This window comes from Lampetra fluviatilis, chromosome 54 (assembly GCF_964198595.1).
Source record: "Lampetra fluviatilis chromosome 54, kcLamFluv1.1, whole genome shotgun sequence".
Lineage (NCBI taxonomy): Eukaryota > Metazoa > Chordata > Hyperoartia > Petromyzontiformes > Petromyzontidae > Lampetra > Lampetra fluviatilis.
The window spans coordinates 8,530,725-8,556,984 of NC_136328.1; the positions used below are offsets into that span (position 1 = coordinate 8,530,725).

At 45.1% G+C, this 26,260-nt stretch overlaps 1 protein-coding gene across 1 annotated transcript; it reads left to right on the forward strand.

Annotated features, from left to right (window-relative positions):
• Positions 1-6,358: 6,358 nt before the first annotated feature.
• On the forward strand, positions 6,359-26,020 carry LOC144949689 (2,4-dienoyl-CoA reductase [(3E)-enoyl-CoA-producing], mitochondrial-like). The gene is made up of 10 exons (XM_078879703.1): positions 6,359-7,045; positions 11,847-12,049; positions 12,988-13,045; positions 13,755-13,841; positions 14,894-15,041; positions 19,807-19,906; positions 20,779-20,851; positions 21,862-22,008; positions 24,465-24,527; positions 25,493-26,020. Exons 1-10 carry the CDS (start codon positions 6,971-6,973, stop codon positions 25,550-25,552), a joined length of 1,014 nt encoding a protein of 337 aa, XP_078735829.1. The 5' UTR covers positions 6,359-6,970; the 3' UTR covers positions 25,553-26,020.
• Positions 26,021-26,260: the final 240 nt, after the last annotated feature.

Consider the following 26,260-nt stretch of genomic DNA (forward strand, 5'->3'; position numbering starts at 1 on the left):
TTTCATGAAGACGTTTTTTTTTGCTCTACACCGAGCTCGCCCGGTGTTCCCCTCTGCCGGGGTAATGTCCCGTTGTAGGGACGCTCGGAAGAAAAGGGGACACTGCACGAGTCGAAAGAAAAAAAAAAAAAATTTCCATTTATTTTTTTTTGTATACACATTGCTATTGTCACTCGCCGGTTTGTATATATTGTTCTATTGTCGCGGTGGCATTGGTTGAGGGTTGCGGATGGTAGTGTTCGCGTCGTGTTGTGTTGTTAGCTTAGTTGTTGTTCTTGTTGTTGTGTTGTGTTACGGGGCACACAGGGGGGGTTTGTATATTTTTATAGCAGCCGGGGCGGCTGCGAGCTATGTGGTAGGGGGTGATGTAGTGGTGGTATTGACGTGCGCCGACTGTGACAGTGATGGATCACGGGGCGGCGCGGGGTGCGGGGTTGGGCACGCGTTGTGGGCGTGGTGTGGACGCGCGCGCCGGGAGTGACAGATGACGGGGCGGCGCGGAGTGAGTGGTGAGGCACGATGAGATGTGGGAAAAGAGGATCGTAGCCAGCGCCCGGCGATTGGTCGAATAAGTGGGTGCTCGCAGCGACGTCCGCAGGTGGGGTATAAAGGGGGACGCGCGAGAGCACTCGGAAAGAGTTACCCAGTTGAAGACCCGAAGACGGAGCTGAAGACTTAGTCGCCGAGTAGCTAAGTGGATGTTGGTCATCCGAGTAGCTCAGTGGCGTTAGTCGCCGAGTAGCTAAGTGGATGTTGGTCATCCGAGTAGCTCAGTGGCGTTAGTCGCCGAGTAGCTAAGTGGATGTTGGTCATCCGAGTAGCTCAGTGGGCGTTAGTCGCCAAGTAGCTAAGTGGGTGTTTGTCACCCGAGTACTAAGTGGATGTTGGTCATCCGAGTAGCTCAGTGGGCGTTAGTCGCCAAGTAGCTAAGTGGGTGGTTGTCACCCGAGTACTAAGTGGATGTGGGTCATCCGAGTAGCTCAGTGGGCGTTAGTCGCCAAGTAGCTAAGTGGGTGTTTGTCACCCGAGATACAAAGTAGGTGTTAGTCACCTGTAACCAAGTTTGATAAAATAAAGAGTGTGTTACCCGTGAAGTCGTCTCCCGCCGAGTTACTACATTACATTTATACCAATGCAGGCTGAAAAATGAAGAGAGTACTGTTAAAAATAACTGGGGATGTTAACACTCGGTGAAGTAAATTAAAATAGTGCCTGTCAGATAAGATGGTCCAAAAAGTGTAATTAAGTCTTTTTTGCGTGGTTAATAACATCTTTCCAGTGATTACTGAGTTTGTACCCATCATCACGGTTGAAATTATGTCTGTGTTTGTATATTTGTATGGCTTCGTGTACAAACCTTTGATGGTAGCCAGGAGGCTTGCAGAGAACCTTGGTCTCGGAAAAGACAATTTCATGAGAGCCCGCCGAGTTGTAGCAATGATCGGCAACGGCCGAAGAATCAGTTCTGCCGTGTTTCAGATCTGACTTGTGCTCGCGGACACGATCAGCAACATGACGTTTTGTTTCTCCAATGTAGCAATCACCACAAATGCAACTCAATTTGTAGACTCCAGGATACTGTAAGTCAGGAACGACATCCTTCACAGATGGAATCAGATCACGGATTTTATGCACTGTGCTGAATCGGACTTGGATCTTATGTTTGTTTAGAATTTTGGAGATCTTTTTGGTCACGCCTGCTATGTATGGTAACGTGATAGTTTTGGTCGGAGTTTCATGTGGTTGTTTCTGTGTGGTGGGAGAGACAGCTTGGCGGATAGTACGGTCAGAGTATCCGTTCATCCTGAGGGCCCGATGTACATGTCTTAATTCATCAGTCAGGTGGTGTTGGTCAGAAATGCCATGGGCTCTGTGGTATAGCGTTTTGATGAGAGAATTCTTTTGAGATGGGTGGTGGTGGGAATCCGGTTTCAGGTAGGAATCTGTGTGGGTGGCTTTCCTGTAGACAGAATGTCCCAAGGATCCGTCAAGCCTCCTCTTAAACAGAATATCCAAGAATGGTAGTTTACCGTCTTTCTCCACTTCCATGGTGAATCTGATAGATGGGTGTCTAGAATTGATGTGGTCCAAGAAGTGGTTCAATGCTGGGAGGCCATGTGGCCAGATGACGAAAGTGTCATCCACATATCTCTTCCACAGGGAAGGACGCAGGGTGGATGTCTGGATGGCGTCTGATTCAAACTTTTCCATGAAAATGTTGGCTATAACTGGTGACAAGGGGGAGCCCATAGGGGTACCCTCATTCTGTTTGTAGAAGGTGCCATTCCAGGTAAAATAGGTGTTGGTGAGGCAATGCCTAACCAGCGCAGGTACATCAGAATTCAATCCCTGTTGGACTAAGTCCTCAATTATTGTTAGGGTGTCCGGTACTGGGACTTTGGTAAACAAAGATACTACATCAAAGCTGACGAGAATGTCATCAGGAGATAGTACCATGTCCTTAACCATAGAGACTAATTGGGTTGAGTTGAGTACTGCCGAAGAGGTTTTGCCTGTGAAGGGGAGCAGAGTATCTGATAGAAAACGGGCTAGTTTGTACGTCGGAGAGTTTATCGTCGACACGATGGGTCGTAGCGGGGTGCCTTCTTTATGGATTTTAGGAAGACCATAGAGTCTGGGAGGTCTTGCCGCCGATGGTTTTAGAGAGGGACGTTTGCTTGGTTCGATTAGGGAAGTCGAACTCATGATGATACTGTTGGTTTTTGTCGTTAGGCTTTTAGTGGGATCGTTTTTAATTTTGGAGTAACTCCCATCATTAAGAAGGTCCAGGATTTTGTTGTTGTATGAATCTTTATCCATGATGACCGTGGCATTGCCCTTGTCTGCCGAGAGGATGACTATATCATCTCTCTTTTTTAAATTCGCGAGTTCAGAGCGTTCGTTTTTGCTGATGTTACTAGTGGGTTTCTTAGCATTCTTGAGAATAGTAGCTATTTCAGCTCTTGCTACATCAGCATGGATGTGTCCTATGCCTCTGAGGGCTACATCAATCTGAGAAATCATATCCTCTACTGGTATATATTTAGGGGTGACGGCGAAATTTAGTCCTTTGGCCAGTACCGTTTTTAGATTGTCAGAGATTGGAATGTTACTCTGATTAATCACGGTCTTGTTAACATCCAGCTTTGCGATGTGTGGCTCTGGTTTCTTTTTAGATAGGAGGTTGAATTTAGAAATCAGGTTAGCTTTGCATTTGGCTGACATTGAGTCAGCAGAAGCAGAAGTCATGTTATCAACGTGGTTCCAATCAGAAGGTGACATTTTTTGTGTTAACATTAGATGTGTTTGTAAGAGAGTCTTGTCTAAATTATCGATAAATGTTTTCTCCTACATCAGAGTGCAGCGCCACAATAAATACGCACTACAATAACAATAGTTTAAAGCGATTTGAAGCATGTTTTATTTTTTTTTGGGGGGGGGGGCAGAGCTTTGTGACGTCATATTTGAGGGGGGGGTCTGACTTTTTGTGACGCCGTGTGACGAGGGGGGGGTCAAAAAATCGTCCAAAATCGCGTGACGTCATTTATGGACGGCCCCTAAGGGGTTGACAGCTATGATACACTATAACAAAAACAAACGTATCGCTGTCGTTAAAGCCACGGTGGCTTCAAAAAAAGGAGGGGGGGGGGGTACATAAGAAACGACGTTTCGGGCAATGGCCCTTCTTCACAGCGCGTGTCCATAACAACGCCGTCGTCTGGCTCACGACCCCCCACCCACGCGCGAGGCGATCACGCCCATTGGGTGGCCACGTGCGTGGGCGGCAGAGGCGTAGCTAGGATATTTTGCGCCCGGGGACGAACTATAAAATTGGCGCCCACCCCCCCCCCTTTAATCACATTTTCCTATTACATCGAATAAGGAATAACAATTTAAATTTTAATGAAACATTGTATTTAAAGAAGCAAATTTATAGAAATTATATTACATGGCACACTCAGTCACTGTCGTAGACTGGTTGACATAGTCTACAAAATATAAATTTTTCTTGATTTCACTGTCGCAAACTGGTCAATCACGTAATCAAAATCTGTTTTTTCCAATGTTTCTCTTTCAACGCTAAGAAGAGCAAGATCGCTGAGGCGATCTTGTCCCATTGAAGCACGCAAATACGACAATAAGTTTCAATTTGCTGAACGACCGCTCACAGCTTGCAATTGAAACTGCTATTGTTAATAAAATTTGCAGTGAAATTGGGAAATATGTCGTCTCCATAAAACACAATAAAACCAAGAAGATCCAAAGGAGTTTCTGGTAGAACTTCATTCTGGTTACTGAGCAGCATTTTGCAATCTCCAATTTCTGTGAAAAATTCGTGGCCATTGATGTCGGTGTCTTAGAAATTTCCAAAATCTGTGCAATTTCGACGAATTGCATCGACATCTGTGTCGGATAGAAGAGTTTTGACGTCCAGCAGAAATCCAAATTTCGTGTTCAGGTCTTTTAGTCGTAAAAACCGTGTTGACATCTCTTGTCGAAGTCGATAAAAAACGCTCTTCATAACGCGCACAATTTGTTCTTCTGCTGAAAGTCCTGCATTTCTTGCCAGTTCTCCTGGCATCTTCCGACGTCGCCTAATTCTTCTGTCCACATCGATCCCCCAGGCTGTGCATCTTATTTTGGCGTTTTCTACAGCAAATTGGCTCAAATCATCACGAAACTTGACAAATTCATGCTCCAAAGATTCAAGATCAGTTGCTGCTTCTTTGAAATTCATAGTAGGATCCTGTAAGCGCTTCTGAACACGATAAATTTTTCCAAGAATGACATTCCAGAAATGTAATAAAACTATGAAGTTAAAATTTAATACGCATGCCTGTAACTTGTCTGCATCACTTCTGGTATCAGGCGTCATAGTTACGTCCTCCGATAATTTGTCTAGCAGCCATACTAGTTCATCCAGTTCTTCATAGATAGCTTTAACAGCTTCTGATCGTGCACTCCAGCGTGTTTCAGACTCCCGCTTTACTGTGATGGGCACAGCTTTTTTTTAACTCTTCCCAACGAATTGTTGAACGAGAGAAAAACAAATATATACTTTCAACTGTTACAAAAAATGTGACAAGTGGATCCTGTTTAGCTGAGTGTACTCCTGCTAAGTTTAAGCTGTGGTTGTCACAGTTGACAAACAATGCTCTGTAATTTTTGTCACATATTCGTTGTTGATGGCCGGATATATGCCCAGTCATCACAGCAGCATTGTCATAACATTGTGCCCGACATTCGGCTAGAGGTATGTTGTCAGATTTCAGTCTCTCGGCGATGACTCTTTTTAGGCTTGCTGCATCTTTTGCATGTATCTCGATATAACCTAAAAATTATTATTTGATAGTTACTTTTTTAGTTTGAAAATCCACATCCACAAATCTTATGACCTGAGAAAGCTGTTCCCGATGTCCTAGATCAGGAGTTGAGTCAAGTAAGATACCGTAGTACTTGTTTTTCCTGATATCACTCAACAATTGGTTCTTTACAGTCGACGCAAGTATGTGGATAAATTCATTCTGGATTTCCGGTGACAAATAAGAAACTGATCCCGGATTTTCTCCTGCGTGCTGTACGTGTTTTGCTAACAATGGGTCATACTGAGCAACGAGTTTGATCAGCGCGAAAAAGTTTCCAACATTTTTATCCTCATCTGCATTCAAATTTTCCTCATGGCCACGTAGTGCCAAATTTTGTGAAACCAGAAACTTAATACAGGTGAGTATCCTTTGCAATATATCTCGCCAACGTTGTTTTTCCAAATGAATCTGAGCTTGAACCACTGCGTCAATTCCAGTACCATCAATTATCCTTCGTTCGACTTCCTTCCGTACTGTGGCTAGGATTGTTTTAATGAGAATTTAGTTTTTCTGGCTTTCTCCACTTGTTGAAACCATTTGTTAACTCAAACGAAGCTTGTGAGTTTGAACTCGATGATGTAAATAATAGACAACAGAAACAGTAAGCAGCTTTATTGATTGGTGAATATAATAGCCACGAACGATTCACTTCCTCTCCGTTCGCTAGTCGGCGTTTAAACCATGCTGATGTAATTGAACGTTCTCTGGATACTGATGATAGATTGTCTCTGTGCTGAAAAGGCAAGGATCCGAGAGTAATCATTTCATTGCGAAGAGGTTGTGATATTTTCGATAGCTTTGTCGTTTTATCAAATTCTAAGTAGCCAACATCGTGAAACCTTAGTACAGCAGGAACAGCATCATAATGAGTATTTTCAGCGTCTCTATCAGAAGATTCTTCTAGCTCATCTTCCCCGTTACTGTCAACAAGTTCATCATCATGTCGTAGTTTCCGCCACCAAAAAAACAGGCCAGTGACTAAGGCTGAAAGACTGCGCCTGTTTGTTGTTTGGGACGTTCTTCCATGTAAGTTCTTAATAGGCGTACCAAAATGTAATTACATGACATGTAGGCTGTGTGTGGCGGGATATATAAACTTTTAGGTTGAGGTGTAGATTTGTGCAGTAGTTTCAGGCTGCCGCGCCCGCCGCAATAAGTTATAATGTCACGTTGTAAGCCTCATTTTGGCGCCCCTTTACCTTGGCGCCCGGGGACATGTGTACCCCCCTGCCCCCCCCTAGCTACGCCTCTGGTGGGCGGAGTCTCCGTGCAGGTCGCGGCGCCGCGTTAAATAAAAGCCCCTGCGACAGCAATAGCAGCAACATCATCATCAGCAGTAGCAGCAGCAACATCAGCAGTAGCAGCAGCAACATCAGCAGTAGCAGCAGCAGCAACATCAGCAGCAGCAACATCAGCAGTAGCAGCAGCAACATCAGCGATAGCAGCAACAACAGCGGCAACATCAGTAGCAACAGCGGCAACATCAGCAGCAACAACAGCAGCATTAACATCATCAGTAGCAGCAACAACAACATCAGCAGCAGCAACAACAACAACATCAGCGGCAGCAAGGAGTCCGCTCGTCGCCCTCGCCCGCGCCCGCCATGGCTTCTTCCCCCCTCCTGCTGCTGCGGGCCTCGCTCGCCAGGCGAGGCGCGCCTCTGTTGTCAAGGCAACAGGTACAAGGCCCAACCCGACGTCTCCCGCCGTCGCTCGCAACTCTGAGCCTCCGGCAGCAACTCTCGACACTCGACACTTTGAACAAACGGAGACGTGTCCCACCACCACCATCACCACCCCTCCCCCCCAGTGTTCAGGCGGTGCCGCGAGTGGCCGAGTCGCGGCCGCGGGCTTCGTGTCTCCGCCGTGGTGACCTCTTACCCACTTTACGTGTTTGTGTCACGGCGGCGGTGGTGGTGTAAACGGAAGCGTCAATTTTGTGCAAATGTGTGGCGTGGGTTTTATACTTTTTATTCTAGGGCCGCGGTGTTGTAGGCGAAAAATTTAATATCTATTTAAAGCTTTCGTGACTGCAGGGATTCATATTGTTGGTTCTTTCTGTAAAGTCACGTAGAAGGGAAATAATAAAATAATAGTGCTTTCTTTTTTATAATTTTATAATTTCCCTTCTACATGACTTTACCGAAAGAACCAAGAATAGGTGAAACGTTGTTGCTGTTTGTTTGACCCGGAGCGAGGGCCCCCCCGGTAAGAGGGCTGACCCACTGCTCACAAACTCCATAGAGCAGAGTTTGTTAACCTTCACTGCCTGCAGCCTTGCACCCCTTGAGTTGTCAATCGGTAAAGCATGTATGATGTTAATGCGTACATAGGGTTTGATGAAACAAAGTAGTAGTACTTACGTGCCTCATTTGTGTTTTAGATTATTTACCTTCTAAAAAAAAATCTGCCCAAGGGTATCTCGCACTCCCAAAGGGGTGCGTGCCACCCCAGGTAAACAACCACAGTCCTAGAGGATCAGCAAGGGTGGACCGGTCCCTGCCACGGGAATGTGGAATTTCCACCCCTGAATGAGGGCTGCCAGTGGAGATGAACACCTTCCCAAGTTTGAGCCGAGACATTGCGATTTCATTTGCCCGAATGTTTTTGTTTGAGAAATTGTATAGTGAACGTTCATTGTTGTGTCCCCAACTACATCCGTTCGTTGCAATGGGAACAAATTAACTTTATGGCGGGACCCTGGGGTTCTGAATAAACGGAAGTCTAAATCGTAATTAATTTATTTTTAGCGACTCCGTCCCTCCGCGCACATAAACGCCTCGACCCGCCTGGCGCGGATCATTCTGTTGTCATGTCGTGTCCAAGCGCAGCAGCGAGGATGAATACGCAGAAGAGCTGAACAAGCGAATGCACTCCATGCTCGGGTACGGGCAGGATAATAAGTCTTGTTCAAAGCTGCTCAAACTGCCCACATGAGTTGAAAGGGTAAAAACCTATTACTATATTTTGCCACTGGTAAAGGAGGTCTCATAGTGTAAATGCTTACCCTGAGCTCTCAATACTCTGATAGTGCACTCACTCACTGTCTTTGAGTTGTACGCCCTTTGGCGTCATCTGGTCCAACACCAATGGAGACTAGGCTCTAAGAAAAGCTGTCTCAGGTGTGGACCAATCAACTTCAAGGACAGTGCATATCATGATCATCATCAGAGTTGTTTCTTTTTGTTTGCATTTTGACTGCTTTTGTCGTGGTTATTGCAAACATGATGCCTTGTATAAAGGTGTCAGTTTTTGTACCAGTTGAAAGGGTAAAAACCTATTACTACTGCCTACATGACTTAAGTCCTTTATTTGTCACCACAGTATGCATAATACGGTGAAACTGCTCTCTTATCTTCATTATTATTTGTAACCTACCAATGTCTGCAGCCAGGATCAATCGATGACAATCATATTACCTGTAGAATAGATAAGATGCGTTGCACCGTTAATTCCTCCTGTTTGATAATACTTCTCTTGTCCGTATACATCTGTACAGATTTTTTTTTGCGGTTAAGCCATAGTCCCCACATACCGCTCATATCAATGCGGATAAGAGGAGCGGTGACCCACTCTGTAGAGTAACATTGGTATAAACGCTTGTTACAATATGAACAGCGTATTGAAAACGCGTACTATTGTATGTATTGTTTACAAAGTGTGTTCACGAATCCACACTGAGAAACACGATGATTGACAGAGGGGTTTATAAAAAATTTCGATAGTGTATTTAAATAGAGGTACTGCAGGAAAGTAGTTTCAGTTTTAAAGGCATAGTTTAACAAGACAACACTTGCCACCATCCTTCAAACCCATTGGTGAAAAAGAGCAAAGTTTTTGTGTACATCTATATATATAAAATCGCAAATCTGTCTGTCTGTCTGTCTGTGTGTGTGTCTGTGTGTCGCCGGACCATACGCAGTTTCATTGGACGGCGGTTGCCCCTGGCAACGGGTAGCGACGCATTCGCTGCGGGGTGGACGCCATTTTTAATTCCCGTTAAAAATATGCGCACGCATTAACACGCGACTCTGAGGTAAATTCATCAAAGTTTCACGTCCTCTTCACTCCCCCCCCCCCCACCACAATGTGTGCAATTACTATTGTAGGGTCGGTAGATAATAAAATTATAGCGATTAGACAGTATTATTGTAGCGCGGGGGGGGGGGGGGGTACCGGACCCAGTACCCAGCCTCAGCTGGGTGGGCAATTTAGGCGAGGCCGGAGGCTCTGCACGGTACTAGGCCTCGACACCCACCACGCGACTCTGAGGTAAATTCATCAAAGTTTCACGTCCTCTTCACTCCCCCCCCACCCCAATGTGTGCAATTACTATTATAGGGTCGGTAGATAATAAAATTATAGCGATTAGACAGTATTATTGTAGCGCGGGGGGGGGGGGGGGAATGGCACCCGTACCCAGCCTCAGCCAGGTGGGCAATTTAGGCGAGGCCGGAGGCTCTGCACGGTACTAGGCCTCGACACCCCACCACACTATAGGCCGTACATATTACTGCACAGCGGCCGAGGAGATCGTGGCTGGGGGGGGGGGGGCAGGGGTAGCAGCCCATCTGTGTATATATGTAAGGTTATTAAGAAATATATTTTTCACCCGGGCAACGCCGGGTACTTATGCTAGTCTATATATATAAAATCGCAAATCTGTCTGTCTGTCTGTGTGTCGCCGTACCATACGCAGTTTCATTGGACGAAATGGTTGCCCCTGGCAACGGGTAGCGACGCATTCGCTGCGGGGTGGACGCCATTTTTAATTCCCGTTCAAAATATGCGCACGCATTAATACGCGACTCTGAGGTAAATTCATCAAAGTTTCACGTCCTCTTCACTCCCCCCCCCCCACCCCAATGTGTGCAATTACTATTATAGGGTCGGTAGATAATAAAATTATAGCGATTAGACAGTATTATTGTAGCGCGGGGGGGGGGGGGGGTAACGGCCTCAGTACCCAGCCTCAGCCGGGTGGGCAATCTAGGCGAGGCCGGAAGCTCTGCACGGTACTAGGCCTCGACACCCCACCTATGTCAAGCAACGACTTTGTGGTATAAACTCGATATACCCAGCGTTGCCCGGGGGGAAAATACATTTAAAATCTTCTGAAAACTTTCAAACATTACATACCAATAAAAAAACAACTGTGTAATTACTTTTAAACCCGACGCGCCAAGAATCGATTCTTTAAATGTTGACTGTACAAATAGTCATTAAGCTGGGTGAGCGTACTGGCAGTCTATAATATAGACTGTAGCCTGGTTATTAAGCTGGGTGGGTGTACTGGCAGTCTATAATGTAGACTGTAGCCTGGTTATTAAGTAAAGTGAGTCAATTTGTAACACGTAGGCTTTGGCGACCATTATTCATAAACAACGTTATTGGGTTTAGATCGCCTTATTTATTAATGTGTTGTAACCCTCCACCACCCGACACGGCCAATCAGTAAAAAAGTGTCACGTTGATAAAAGACTAATAGTTCACTGCTTTAGCCCACCGGTGTGTTGAAGCGTGAAACCACAACAATTACCATTTCAGAGTACGACGTTTCGCTGATGCTGGATGCAATTACCAGCGAAACGTCGTACTCAAAAATTGTCTGTCCGTCTGTGTACGCTCGCTTGCGAGGGATTTGCCGGGAGGCACGTCCCGTGCCCCGCGATGGGAATAGGCATGTCAGTTTCTTTATCCGTCACCTTTAAAGTGGTTTAATGATCGATTTAGTGTTATTCAACTTTATTTATTTATTTCTTTGCGTATATATGTAAGGTTATTAAGAAATATATTTTTCACCCGGGCAACGCCGGGTACTTCTGCTAGTTATAATATAATGTTTATACGAGAGCCGGGGGCTTCTGGGACCCCGGGTTCCTGCCATAATGTTCAAATGGTGAGTTGATACATTGACATTTCACCGACTTTGAAACGGAGGCTTGTTCACGCTGACCTAAATACCTAACAACCTGTTATAGGAAGAATAAAACAGTTACCACTATTGCAGGTATAAATGATGCCCTTCAAGTGGGATTTGTCTTACAATGTTTGGACTTTTGAGAGGAAACGGAACAAGGGGTAGCTGCTCCCTCCACCCTCCTCCAAAACAAATCTTTGAGAGTCATTTGCAATTTGCTGAGCCAAGTGGAACCAGAAGCATATTTGTATTTATTTTATTTTAAACCTATGTGACTTTACCGAAGAACCAAAGAGTGGATTCCTGCAGTCACGAAAGCTTCAAATCAAGACAGAACCATACCATAAAACAACTCTGGCCTCACAAGGCATGTGTTCTGAAATATATAACGAGTAATCTGATGCCTCCATGAGCCACGCATGGCAAAGCCGGCTCGGCACAGCCCCGGCTCGTCTCGCTTGTACAGCGGAAAAGGACATATGAGCGACCGCGCGCGGGTCGTTGCTGCCATCACGCGGCTTGTTGGCAAAGCCTCACCGATCCCCCCATTGTGTCCTCAGGGCTTGGGCGAGCAGCGGAGACGCGCGAGCGATGACAAGTCGAGGCCTCACGCCTCTCACTTCCCGGCACAGGCAGCACCCATGCTGCCCCCTGGAACCTTCGCCGGCAAAGTAGCGTTTGTGACGGGTGGTGGCACAGGGCTGGGCCGGGGCATGGTGTCCATGCTGTCTGCCCTTGGAGCTCAGTGCGTCATCGCCAGCAGGTGGCCGCCTTCACCACCATCCGTCCGTCCTTGAATACGCATCTGACTAACGCTGCCCTTTCTTGCGGAAATTTGAGTCGTAGTCTTGAGTGAAAGTGGCTCACTGCTCACATGAGCATTGAGCAACAATCATCTTCTTCGTAGCTCTTGAACTGGTGGTGGAATGTCTGCATTTCCATGGCTAGAGCCATCCTCTCCGTCGGGTGACTGTTGACTTCCCATTCGATCGTTCTTTTTTTATCTACTCTAAATGGATGGTGAGCCAAGTCAGAATCTGAATATTTATTTCGACTAGAAGAATCCAATGAGCTATCAAGCTCTCTTCCACAGATATCCAGTCGGGGCGAGTCAGAAAGTTACAACAACAAACAATACAAAAACAGATGGCAGTGCAAAGTAAAGTTTATAAGTACAATTTAAAGCTTTCGTGACTGCAGGGATTCATCTTCTTGGTTCTTTCGGTAAAGTCACGTAGAAGGGAAATAATAAAGTAATAAAAATAACACATCAAATAATACAATTCTCACGACGTTTCGCCCACAACGCAAGCAGCCGTCCTCGGGTGAAGAACAGGTCTTTCCGACAGACAGTCTTTCCGACAGACCTGTTTTTCACCTGAGGACGGCTGCTTGCGTTGTGGCCGAAACGTCGTGAGAATTGTATTATTTTATTGTGTTTTATTATTTTATTATCTCCCTTCTACGTGACTTTACCGAAAGAACCAAGAAGATTTATAAGTACAATTGCATAAGTACATACATTCCTGCCAATGTTTCAACACCAAATGCAATCTTGCAAACCTTGACTAGGATTGGAACTCACGTCCCTTCCATTTTTTACTTAAACACTCTTGACTGCAGCGTCGCTCGGATGTGATGGATAACCTACTTGCTATACTATACGGCCCCCTAGCGTGCTGCTTTGTTTTTTGTACCCAGGAAACTGGACGTTCTGCAGCAGACTGCAGCAGAGATCACGGCCGAGACGGGAAACAAGGTGCTCGACAAATGAGTCCTCTACACACCACAGGATGCCTCTTTGCTTTACAATGACATGTGATGGGTGATCAGCCATCCTTGAGAATGAGATGTGTGTGTCTACCGGACTTGTGATATTAGTGCTATTGTAATATATTACAACAATGTAACATTCTGTAATGACAGTTTTATTTTAAAATGCATTTAGAGTAGACATTTCCACATGATAAGCCACTTTGTTAAGCTATAATTTGTGGCCAGGTTGCTTCTGAAAAAACATCTTTATAGCTCAGTGGGACTTAGTAATATAAAAAGTTTATTTTATTCATAATCAACGTTTTTATTATCACCACTTTGCTGAATGTCTCCAACTATGCGTTTTTGGTCTGTTATATTTGTGTTTGTGGTGGTTACGATTCAAGATTGTGGTGCTCATCGTGGTGCGCTGGTGGTCGCGCTATCTGTGCTTGTGGGGGTGCTTGTGCTGATCGTACTCGTGATTATGGTAATGTGGTGGTGCTGCAAGTGGTAGTGCTAGTCGTGCTGGTTCTGGTGATGGCGCTGGTACTCGGTGTGGTTCTAACAGTGGTAGTGATGGTTCTAAAGATGCTACCGGCGCTTGTGCTGTATATCAGTGTTACTTCATGGTCATGGTATTCGTGGGAGTGATGGTACTCCTGCTAAGTAGTACCGGTGGTGATGTTGGTGTGCGCCCTGTGCCTGACTAGGTGCACGCCGTGCAGTGCGACGTGCGGGACCCAGCGTCAGTGAAGGCGGCCGTGGACTCCGCCGTGGAGGTTGCGGGGCTGCCCCAGGTCGGAGGTCGCTCCTTCACTTTGCGCTCACTGCACACCGCTCATCTGTGTTTGGGTGCCACGGTGGTGAGATGTTAACTACCTCACCTGGTATACAGGAGGTTGTTGATTCGATCCCGACCCTGACGCTTGCTCTATATTTGAAGTTTGAGGTGTTTCTCTCTCCGTGGTCATGTGGATTTTTCTCCGGGTCCTCCGGTTTTTCCCTCCACATTTAGAATCAACGTCACACGTTGAGAGTATTTTGCTGCTATACATGTCCACGTGACAATGAGCCACTTCGTTGAGCCATCATTTCTGGCCAGGTCACTTCTGAAAAGAGCTATATGGTTCAGTGGGCCTTACCTGTAAAATACGAAAGTTTAGTTTAGTTTTTGACTTGTAATCCAGAGGTCGCTGATTTGATCTACCGGCGTGGCAGTTGAAACAATGGGAAAGTTTCTTAATTCCCCCCACCGTTGTCCACGCAGGTGTATAAATGGCTACACTACAGTTAGATTGCGTACATATAAATATTTACGTGACAAATCTTAATAATTGGCTGTGGCGGGTTTAATGACACATTTATATCATTTTACCAGTACCAAAATAGAAGAATAGCTTTTTCCCCTCTTTTCTGGCAAGAAAACTGAAACCTTTTTAAGAGGAATCATGTCTACATTAACCACAATACTTGTGGTCAGAATGCAAAAAAAAAACACTGACAATATATGCATTGTCCTTGAAACTGATTAATGCAGACATGATTCCTTGTAAAAAGGTTTCAGTTTTGTTACCAGAAAAAAGGGGAACAACTTATTCGGACACATTTATATTTACATAATCTAACCCAAAAACCCTTTATTATCGGGGCTCTAGAGCTTGAGAGCTCCCTCAAGAGGCCTCTCTATAGCTCCCTCTAGAGGAGGCCCTTCCGCTGCAGTGGCATAAGCAAGCAATTGCAGGGCTGCGCCTTTACCCCTCTTGCCTTCACATGAATTGCTTGTACGTACGTACGTTGAAATTATTTCGCACCATGCGTAGCCAGCCGTGCTAATGGGAGGCGCTTGCAGGTGATCATCAACAACGCGGCGGGAAACTTTGTGTCCCCGAGCGAGCGTCTCTCCCCCAACGCGTGGCGCGCCATCACAGACATCGTGCTCAACGGCTCAGCCTTCGTCACGCTGGACCTGGGCAAGCGGCTCATCCAGGCCGGCAAAGGTGACCGCTGCTTTGTGCCATTGTGGCCGACGACGACAAATGATGATGATGGTCACGACGATGAAGTTGACGTTGACCGTGCGGTGTGCTTTGCTACAATAGGCCATTGTGTGCTGGTATCTTCTACCAAACCAAACATTTTAGAAAATTAACCCCAAGTACAGGTATCTCTCGATTTACGAACGTTAGGTTTACGACATTTCGCGTGAACACAATTGACAATTAAGGACACTTTTCGATGAACGAAATAGAATTTCCGCGTGAAATGTCACTACGGCCACGCGCCGTGAGATCGTCAACGAAGAGCCACCTGGGAGGCTGCGGCATCAATCGGCCACAGAGTCTCACGGTGTCCCAACGGTGCAACAGCAACACCTCCGCAGCACCTTTACAGTCAGATCTTTTTCCATGAAAATGTACATTTTTTCTTTTAAATTATTATTCAATTGTTTTATTCTTCATGTTCTTTATTATTACTATTGTATTGTGAAAAGTGATACAGGTGTATATATTTAGGTTAGTAGTTGAGTTGGATTAAATGAATGGGAAAAGCCGTTCAGATTTACAATATTTTATTGTACCCGTGTTTTTTAAAGAACGCATCCCTTTCGTAAATCGAGGGATACCTGCATTAGAGATTAGAGTGCTCAAATTAAATTCAGAAGCAGAGGCGTAGCTAGGGGGGGGCAGGGGGGTACACGTGTCCCCGGGCGCCAAGGTAAAGGGGCGCCAAAATGAGGCTTACAACGTCACGTGATAACTTATTGCGGCGGGCGCGGCAGCCTGATTTACACCTCAACCTAAAAGTTTATATATCCCGCCACACACAGCCTACATGTCATGTAATTACATTTTGGTACGCGCGCCTATTAAGAACTTACATGGAAGAACGTCCCAAACAACAGACAGGCGCAGTCTTTCAGCCTTAGTCACTGGCCTGTTTTTTGGTGGCGGAAACTACGACGGCCTATTTTTTGTTCTTATTAGTGACATCAACTCCAGGCGGCTGCAGCAGCCGGAGCAGCCCACGCACGTCAACATAGCGTGGCCTTCATTTAGCAGCATTTACTACAAGGCTCACTTATACGTGTACGTCGCTCGTACCTTATATTTGAACTGACCTAAGAGCCGAGCCATGCTCGCTGGCGGACACTAAGTGAGAGTGTTACTTTGTTAGCTAGACCACCGTGCCACGACTACAAGCCACCGGACGAGCGTCAACCTCGGCGGGTAAGTCTATGCCGTTACATGGCCGCGTATGACCGACAGTAGAAGCTTATAGGCGGTGGCGTCCAAAGCGGCGACCTATTTTGGTTACTTGAACAACAAGAGGTATGTTTTATATTTTTTGATAAATAAATTAATGTTTTTTTAAATATAGAATACAATTTAATATATCGATATTTTTAAATATCTGCAGCATAATCTGCCTTTAAGCGTATAAATTATGTACTTTTAATCTGCATGTATAGCCTAATTATTATAATAATTATTTATTGTAGTAGCACTATGCCAGTGCCACTATGTTATTGTCTAGGCCTACACATATTTTTTTCACTTCAGTGTACTCAGTGATATAATAATATATTTATAATTTTTGTCAGCCATGTCAGGAAGAAAACGAAGTGGAGCTCAATGTCGTAAAAGAAAAAAACAAGCTGAAATGGCATCAAAGAAGTCAAGTACATTACTGGCTAGCTTTTTAAAGAAAGCCAAGAAGAAAGAAGCTGAAGCTGAAAACTCCAACTCTTCAGAATCAGAAGATGACGGCTATCAACCACCTATTTCAGAGCATGTAAACGAGAAGGTTGAAGACATTGAGGACTCGGAGAAAAACATGGTTCAGACAGATGTTACTGTCTATGTTGAGGAAGACTCCGAAAACACTGAAGACCAGGGCGTCGTCGTTGAACAGGTTCAACATGATGATGAACTTGTTGACAGTAACGGGGAAGATGAGATAGAAGAATATTCTGATAGAGAAGCTGAAAATACTCATTATGATGCTGTTCCTACTGTACTAAGGTTTCACGATGTTGGCTACTTAAATTTTGATAAAACGACAAAGCTATCGAAAATATCACAGCCTCTTCGCAATGAAATGATTACTCTCGGATCCTTGCCTTTTCAGCACAGAGACAATCTATCATCAGTATCCAGAGAACGTTCAATTACATCAGCATGGTTTAAACGCCGACTAGCGAACGGAGAGGAAGTGAATCGTTCGTGGCTATTATATTCACCAATCAATAAAGCTGCTTACTGTTTCTGTTGTCTATTATTTACATCATCGAGTTCAAACTCACGAGCTTCGTTTGAGTTAACAAACGGTTTCAACAAGTGGAGAAAGCCAGAAAAACTAAATTCTCATGAAAACAATCCTAGCCACCGCACAGCTTTTACTACATGGAAGGAAGCCGAACGAAGGATAATTGATGGTACTGGAATTGACGCAGTGGTTCAAGCTCAGATTCATTTGGAAAAACAACGTTGGCGAGATATATTGCAAAGAATACTCACCTGTATTAAGTTTCTGGTTTCACAAAATTTGGCACTACGTGGCCATGAGGAAAATTTGAATGCTGATGAGGATAAAAATGTTGGAAACTTTTTCGCGCTGATCAAACTCGTTGCTCAGTATGACCCATTGTTAGCAAAACACGTACAGCACGCAGGAGAAAATCCGGGATCAGTTTCTTATTTGTCACCGGAAATCCAGAATGAATTTATCCACATACTTGCGTCGACTGTAAAGAACCAATTGTTGGGTGATATCAGGAAAAACAAGTACTACGGTATCTTACTTGACTCAACTCCGGATCTAGGACATTGGGAACAGCTTTCTCAGGTCATAAGATTTGTGGATGTGGATTTTCAAACTAAAAAAGTAACTATTAAATAATCATTTTTAGGTTATATCGAGATACATGCAAAAGATGCAGCAAGCCTAGAAAGAGTCATCGTCGAGAGACTGAAATCTGACAACATACCTCTAGCCGAATGTCGGGCACAATGTTATGACAATGCTGCTGTGATGACTGGGCATATATCCGGCCTTCAACAACGAATATGTGACAAAAATCACAGAGCATTGTTTGTCAACTGTGACAACCACAGCTTAAACTTAGCAGGAGTACACTCAGCTAAACAGGATCCACTTGTCACATTTTTGGAACAGTTGAAAGTATATATTTGTTTTTCTCTCGTTCAACAATTCGTTGGGAAGAGTTTAAAAAAGCTGTGCACATCACAGTAAAGCGGGAGTCTGAAACACGCTGGAGTGCACGATCAGAAGCTGTTAAAGCTATCTATGAAGGACTGGATGAACTAGTAGGGCTGCTAGACAAATTATCGGAGGACGTAACTATGACGCCTGAAACCAGAAGTGATGCAGAACAGTTACAGGCATGCGTATTAAGTTTTAACTTCATAGTTTTATTACATTTCTGGAATGTAATTCTTGGAAAAATTGATCGTGTTCAGAAGCGCTTACAGGATCCTACTATGAATTTCAAGGAAGCAGCAACTGATCTTGAATCTTTGGAGCATGAATTTGTCAAGCTTCGTGATGATTTGAGCCAAGTTGCTGTAGAAAACGCCAAAACAAGATGCATAGCCTGGGGGATAGATGTGGACAGAAGAATTAGGCGATGTCGCAAGATGCCAGGAGAACTGGTAAGAGATGCAGGACTTTCAGCAGAAGAAGAAATTGTGTGCGTTATGAAGAGCGTATTTGATCGACTTCAACAGGAGATGTCAACACGGTTTTTACGACTAAAAGACCTGAACACAAAATTTGGATTTCTGCTGGACGTCAAAACTCTTCTATCCGACACAGATGTCGATGCAATTCGTCGAAATTGCACAGATTTTGGAAATTTCTATGACACCGACATCAATGGCCACGAACTTTTCACAGAAATTGGAGATTGCAAAATGCTGCTCAGTAACCGGAATGAAGTTCTACCAGAAACTCCTTTGGATCTTCTTGGTTTTATTGTGTTTTATGGAGACGACATATGTCCGAATTTTCGAATTTCACTGCAAATTTTATTAACAATAGCAGTTTCAATTGCAAGCTGTGAGCGGTCGTTCAGCAAATTGAAACTTATTCTGTCGTATTTGCGTGCTTCAATGGGACAAGATCGTCTCAGCGATCTTGCTCTTCTTAGCGTTGAAAGAGAAACATTGGAAAAAACTGATTTTGATTACGTGATTGACCAGTTTGCGACAGTGAAATCAAGAAAAATGTATCTTTTGTAGACTATGCCAACCAGTCTACGACAGTGAGTGAGCCATGTAATATAATTTCTATAAATTTGCTTCTTTAAATACAATGCTTAATTAAAATTTAAATTGTTATTCCTTATTCGATGTAATAGGAAAATGTGATTAAACGGGGGGGGGGGGGGGGGACGCCAATTTTATAGTTCGTCCCCGGGCGCAGAATATCCTAGCTACGCCTCTGTTCAGAAGACCGTAAGTTCCAATCGTGGTCCGGGGTCAATTTGGCCATCCATTTCCCCAGGGTGGCTACACTGTGTACCACTGTGTGGAAAGTTTGCAATGGTTGCTCAAAGGGGAGTGGCCCCTGTCACAGCAATGTGGAATGTTCACTTTAGGCCCAGAGATGCGTCCGTGTTCAGCTCTCTTCTACAGTACTTACCTGGCTGAGCCAGGAATCATTTTAGTTTTTTTTTGCATGGAAAAAGCTCATGAGACAGATGTCAGCTGAAATAAAAATAATTGTCGCTCATGTGAACAGGTGCTGCGTTCCTGGCAATCACCACCATTTATGCCGAGAGTGGCTCGGGGTTTGTTGTGCCAAGTGCAGCGGCCAAGGCTGGAGTGGAGGCCATGTACAAGTGAGTGTGGGAATGTTGACCTGGTGAGAGGTGTTCTCACATTCTTGTAAGAGGTCATTATCTGGTGTGATATGTATGTTGAACTTCTTTCGCACCATACATAACCAACCGTGCTAATCGGAGGTGCGGGGAAAGGACAACAAACAAACCACAAAGCAGTTCTGAAGAATTTAATTTTCAATATAGATTTAAAAGTGTTAAGCTCCAGTAGCTTCCTAACATTGGAAGAGCGTTCCAGACGGCCGCAGCAGCGCATCTGAAAGTGCGTGATGCCGTGACCGTCTTTATTCAATGGCTAGCCAAAAGCTGCTGCAAGGATGACCGAAGTTTGCGTGATGGTTTATGCTCATTGATGAGATCAGCAAGGTATCGTGGTTCATTCGTGGCAAGCACTTTGTGCGTGTAATGAGTGCGACCTGATAATGTATTCGTTCGGCAACTGGAAGCCAATGCAGCTTAGCGAGCACTGGACGGACATGATTGGATCTTACAGTACCCGTAATAGGTCATATCCCTGTGAAATATATCACAATCGGGTAAGAAGGTACATTGCAATTTTTAAGGTGATGTCCTTGTGGCAGAAGTTTTGTCTAAAACCTAATTATCATATTTTGTATTGTACCTATCACAAATCATATCTGAAGTCTATTCATTAAGATGATTTGGATTTAAAAAAGTGTCTAAATGCAATTGTTTTTTATAACATCGTACAACATGGATGCGACGTTAAGTCGAGGGGTAGTGTTGGGGAAAGAAGGGACAGGAATGCTATCATGAGGCTGTAAATACGGTGTGAGTTGGTAGATTTCAGAGCGGGTCACGAGGAATTGTAATTTGCGAATGGGTTGTAATGCCGTCCCTTTTTTTTCCAGGTCTCTAGCTGCGGAATGGGGTAGGTATGGCATGCGGTTCAATGTCATTCAGCCCGGACCAATCAGAACCAAGGTGAGGTGTGTGGGTTTCTGGGGATGAGTCCGGTGGCTCAGAGAGAACATAGGCAACGCGGTATAATGAGTGATGTGCGACTTAACACAGCTATGCATGCCAATCCTGCATCTCCCAACTCAACTGAGCAATTGGGTGAAACTTATTGCTTTTGATGGTCGTGAGCCACTGGTGGTAAATCCACGTTCCCATGGCGAGGGCCAGTTTTTCCGTAGGATGACCACTTTTTTCCCTCGACATGAATTGCCCCCCCCCCCCCTTACCCCCCGGATTTAGAGTCAAGCACTTTTCAACTGCAGTGCCACCTTGTCAAGCATTAGAGCATACGTGTATGGTGCTGAAAATAATAAAAAGATTGTAATGCTAGTGATGCAGATTATAAATCATAAGCCGATAACGATATTGATGATGATGGTTTTGGTGCTCATGACATCAGTGATGCTGGTAATAAAACCGACGATGCCCATGTACGAAAATATAGCAGTGTTGGCATTGATGGTATTGACTTACTGCTGATGATGACAGCTACAAATATAACACCCCAACTGACATTGATGACCAAAGGTTGGCTTTGGAGCTGCTGACGACCCCGATGATATTAATGACGATGGTTTTTATGAAGCTGCTGCTACAGCTGCTGCTGGTGGTGATGTGTATGTTTGTGTATGTCGTATGTTGCTTGTGTGTGTACATGTGTGTGGGGAGTGGTGGCGCTACGAACCCGGCAACCTAAGTTCGATTCCCGCTCGTGTCCAAAACCCCCAGACGATTGTATCAACCGGTCCTTGGCCTTCCCGAGGTCGACTCGGCCTCAAATGAGTACCTGGTGCGGTGTGTGAACATCACCACTGGGGAGACAAAGGCGGGCGGGCGTGGTGTTGGCCACCCACCCCCCCTCGTGTGCCGTCACGGCCTTCATAGATGCTACTCGCTAACAGCACTTGCTCCAACAGTCTGTTAAGGCTACACGGGGGATCTTTGTCTTTGGTGGTGGTGATGCCGCCGTGCAGGGCGCGTTCAGCCGGCTCGACCCCTCGGGCATGTTCGAGGAGGTCATGCTGGATCGGATCCCCGTGGGCCGCCTCGGCACCGTGCCGGAGATCGCCAACCTCGCCACCTTCCTGTGCAGCGACTACGCCAGTTGGGCCAGCGGCGCCGTGAGTGCCACCACATCCACCACCACCATCACTACCACTATCACCAACAACTGGAGCTGTGCACTTTTAATGATTTAAAACTCATTTCTTTAGAAATGCTTTTTGTGTTAAGTTTGCTGTCCTTTCCCCGCACCTCCAACTGCCCAGTAGCGTTTCTTCACGAGCCTTGTCCACAGAGGCTGATCTTGACACCGTTGGTACCAGTCATTGGCAAATCCACTCAGCTCCATATCCTCTTGTACCACATCACTCCATCTCTTCTCTAGCCCGTGCCGCGCCCATTTAGCCCCCTTTATCCGACCGAACAAAAGTTGTTTAGGCATGCGGTGACTGGGCATGCGGGCTACTTGACCCAGCCAACGCAGCCTTGCCTGCTGGAGCTCACCGATGGGACTTTGTCTAGGTCTTTCAAGGATCTCTCTGTGATCAGGGCTAGGCTGGCCCTGAACAAGATCCGTTTAGCATTAGGAGAAGTGTCAGCAGCAGATGTGAGTGTAAAGGCGATCGTTATGACCTTAGTGTTGCGGCATCTCTTCAGAAATGTGCGCGACTCGATCAGATGAGCCTTCTTGTCTCAAAGTTTGTTGAAAGATCTAATAGTTATGTGGGAACCCTCCCCGTAGAGGCGGTTAAAAACACAAGATCCAGGTACGATTCAACACCATACATAAAATTCGTGATTTGATCCCATCTGTGAAGGATTTGATCCCTGACATGCAATACCCCGGTGTCTACAAACTAAGCTATGTATGCGGCAGCAGTTACATTGGGGAAACTAAGCGACATGTCTCGGACCGGGTTCGTGAACATAAGGCAGATCTGAAACACGGTAGGACCAATACCTCGGCCGTGGCTGATCATTATTTTAACGCTGTGGGCACACACGAAATTTATTTTTCCAAGACGAAGGTACTCTGCAAACCCACTGGCTATCAGCAAATATTCGTTTATGAAGCCATCCAAATATATAAACAGACACAATTTCAACCGAGATAATGGGTACAAACTGAGCAATCATTGGAAGGACGTTATTAACCAGTTTAGGTCATAACTGGCTGTGTTGTTCCCTTCCTACCTGCTTATGTTAGCAGTTATTTTCGACTCTTTGAGTTACATTCACTAACACAGCCACATTTAGCTGTGTTAGTAAATGGCGGCTTGCCATCCTTTTCCACCTCCATGTGGCGATGGCTCTTTTCGAGCTCTCTCCAATCTTACATTTACAAGTAAACTTCTTACATTGCTAATCTCTCACAATACAATGGCCACCCCCACAGCTTCATTTGTCAAGATTTCTACGATCTTACATTTACATGCAAATTTCATCTCTAGCCCCGCCCACTGACCCTTGGGCTACACCCATCTCAAACCTTAGCAGCGCTCCCGCCATATATTTTTTCCTGCCTCAGCAGCTCTCCTGCTATATTTTTCACCCGACGACGATTGCTTGTGTTGCGATCGAAACATCGTGATATTATTATTTTTATATCTACGTGCCTTTACCGAAAGACCCAAAGATCACCAGATCATTGGCATACATAACATGGTTGACCAATAGGGAGCCATTCCTTGACCGCACCTGGGCATCGATAAACCTCCCATTGTATCTGTACCAGATGAAAATTGCTCTGGTACAGCCATCGAAGGCTTCATGAACTACGTGATCGAAATAGATATTAAATAATATAGGAGCCAGAGGACATCCCTGTTGCATCCCAAGGTGAGCAGGGAATGGCTCCGACTCCCGGCCACGTAGTTTTACCCGGGCCCGCTCACCATCATGAAGGTCCTTAATGAAGAACAACCCAGAGCCCAGGCCTACTGATGGTATCATAGGCCTTGACCAGGTCAATAAAGCAGAGATGTAGGTCTTGTTGGAATTCCCTACACCTCTGCTGTAGCAAACGGACAGAAAATATGGCATCTGTGCAGGACCGCCCTTTTCTGAAACCAGATTGGGGCTCCGCAAGCCTATCCTCAGCGTGTCTGGCAAAAGTGATGTTGAATAATCCTACCACTACCACCATCAACAATAGCCGCCATTCGCCACTAAGTGGCGGTGACATCACCACAGGACTTGTGTAAGGCTTGGTGCACTTTGAGGCCACGTGAAGTGTCTAAGGTTTGCTGACAACAGGACACGAGACAGACCCATGTGTAATGGGTTAACTGTCTGAGATGACCGACAGATGCACCACCCGCACCGCTACCACTAACGCGACTACAATGTGGGCCACCACGCACGCGGCAGTGGAGCAGAGAAGGGCCAGAGTTGCGGCCAACCGACCGCTGTTCCATCTCGAACTCCTGTGGTGAACGATTGCCTCTGCGAGCTTCTGTGGCGAACGATTGCCTCTGCGGCGGTTCACACGTGCACATTTACGTCACTAGTTCCAGCAAGAGAAATTCGGACTCGCTACCGTGCGCCACCTTCAAATGCCACTTTTCCCTTGCAGGTGGTGAGGCTGGATGGAGGAGAGTATGTGTCGATGGCTGGGGAGTTTAATGGTCTCAAACAGGTACGGCTGGATTAGATCGAGTAGGTCGCGTCGCACCAGCCCTGTAGCCGTTACGTTTGGGTCCCTACTGACCAGTGACTATTTGCTTAATCAGAATCTGTATTTATACTGGAGAAATCCGATGAGCTATGAAGCTCTTTTTCACAGATGTCCAGTACGGGTGGGTCAGAAAGTTACAACAAACAAAACAAAAACACGATTTTTGTGCAAAGAATAGGATAGGTAAACAAATCACTTAAATACATAAAATATATAAAGTATATAAGTTAAAACGGCATGAGTAAATCAATTCCCAAGGTTGGGAAAGGCAACAAAACAACAGCAAGAACAGTCCCAGACCACACAAAGACAACACAATCCCTCAATAAAACTGAAAATTAACTATCGATACACGGGTAGCAATGAAAGTTACAAATCATATTCGCAAATGCGGTTGTATCCAGCGCTAATCTTCTGCTTCAGGATATGTTTTCAAGGAAGGTTTACGGTGTTAAGGAAGGAACAAGGTTGTTCCAAAACGTTCAGAATATCAGTGTTATATTGAAGGAATCCGATAAGCTATAAAGCTCTTTTTCACAGATGTACAGTAGGGGCGGGTAAGAACATTACAACAACAGACCCAATACAACACGCTGGTACTCAACAGCAAAGGTTTTGTTCCCCATTCCAATTCTTGTTCTTGGGATAGTTAAAAGGCAATTAGATGTCCGTCTTAGGTTTCTTGAGTTTGACAATGGGGTTAATGAATTAGCCAAGTGGAGCGACACCCTTAGTGAAGATCTCGCTTTAACACTCAGGTGCTTTGGTTTTAATGCAACGGTGACGCGATGCCCCCAGATTCACACTGCCAGAAGCCAGTAATGTTTTTGTATGCATGTTGAAATTCTTTTGCACCGTTCGTAGCCACCAACCATGCTAATCCCAACACCGAAGATGGTGACTGACGATGTCGATGTTGTTTTCAGGTCTCAAAGGAGCAGTGGGACATGATGGAGACAATGATTCGTAAGACAAAGGGCTCGTAAACCCAACACGTCCAGCGCGGAAAACAAAAGTCACAGCGAAGTCGTGAAACAAATTAACCAGGCACTGCCTCTGCAAACGGAGTGAGCGCTTATCGATAACAAGTTAAGTTGCACTTGCTGCAAAACTGTAATTTCCACCGCCTAGCGTGGCTCATTTGAGCATGGTGACACTTCAGCCTTTGACTTTTTTCCATAAAACTGTTAAGTGCCTTTAAATGTTTCTGTTTATAAGAAAAATGTGAATTTCAAAATTGTATGCAAGATGATATGGATATAAGCCAACAGTAGGCTCTCATTAATCAGCCTGAACACAATCATGCCTGTGAAATTACGCCAAGGAAATGTGTGTCCAGGTTGTCCGGTATTAAAGGAGAAACCCACAATGCCTTGTTGGTGAACTTCCTTTTCCATCGGACTTAAAATGCGCTGCTGTCGTTATATAACTATCGCAATAAAACTAACCAAGTTGTCCGTTGTGCCGTTTGGGAATATATGGATATGGACCTTAATCTTGCCCATCCTTATTTGATAGTGACTTGACTTGCAATATAATTTCAATTAATGGGGAGTCCTATCTTCTGGCATCTCATGGTTTTTATAGGCATGTCTGCCCACTGTGGCTTGCACAACAATGCCTGTGTTCAATTCCCGCACATGGAAGTTATTCTTGTATTTTAGTTCCAGCGATGTAGTACATGCAGCATCTGC

What these genes read in the sequence shown, in the direction of transcription:
- LOC144949689 (XM_078879703.1), top strand. Translation starts at nt 6,971, where the DNA reads ATGGCTTCTTCCCCCCTCCTGCTGCTGCGGGCCTCGCTCGCCAGGCGA. An exon ending in CAGTGCGTCATCGCCAGCAG is followed by an intron (nt 12,050 to 12,987) that starts GTGGCCGCCTTC and finishes TTTTGTACCCAG; the next exon opens with GAAACTGGACGTTCTGCAGC. An exon ending in AGGTTGCGGGGCTGCCCCAG is followed by an intron (nt 13,842 to 14,893) that starts GTCGGAGGTCGC and finishes AGGCGCTTGCAG; the next exon opens with GTGATCATCAACAACGCGGC.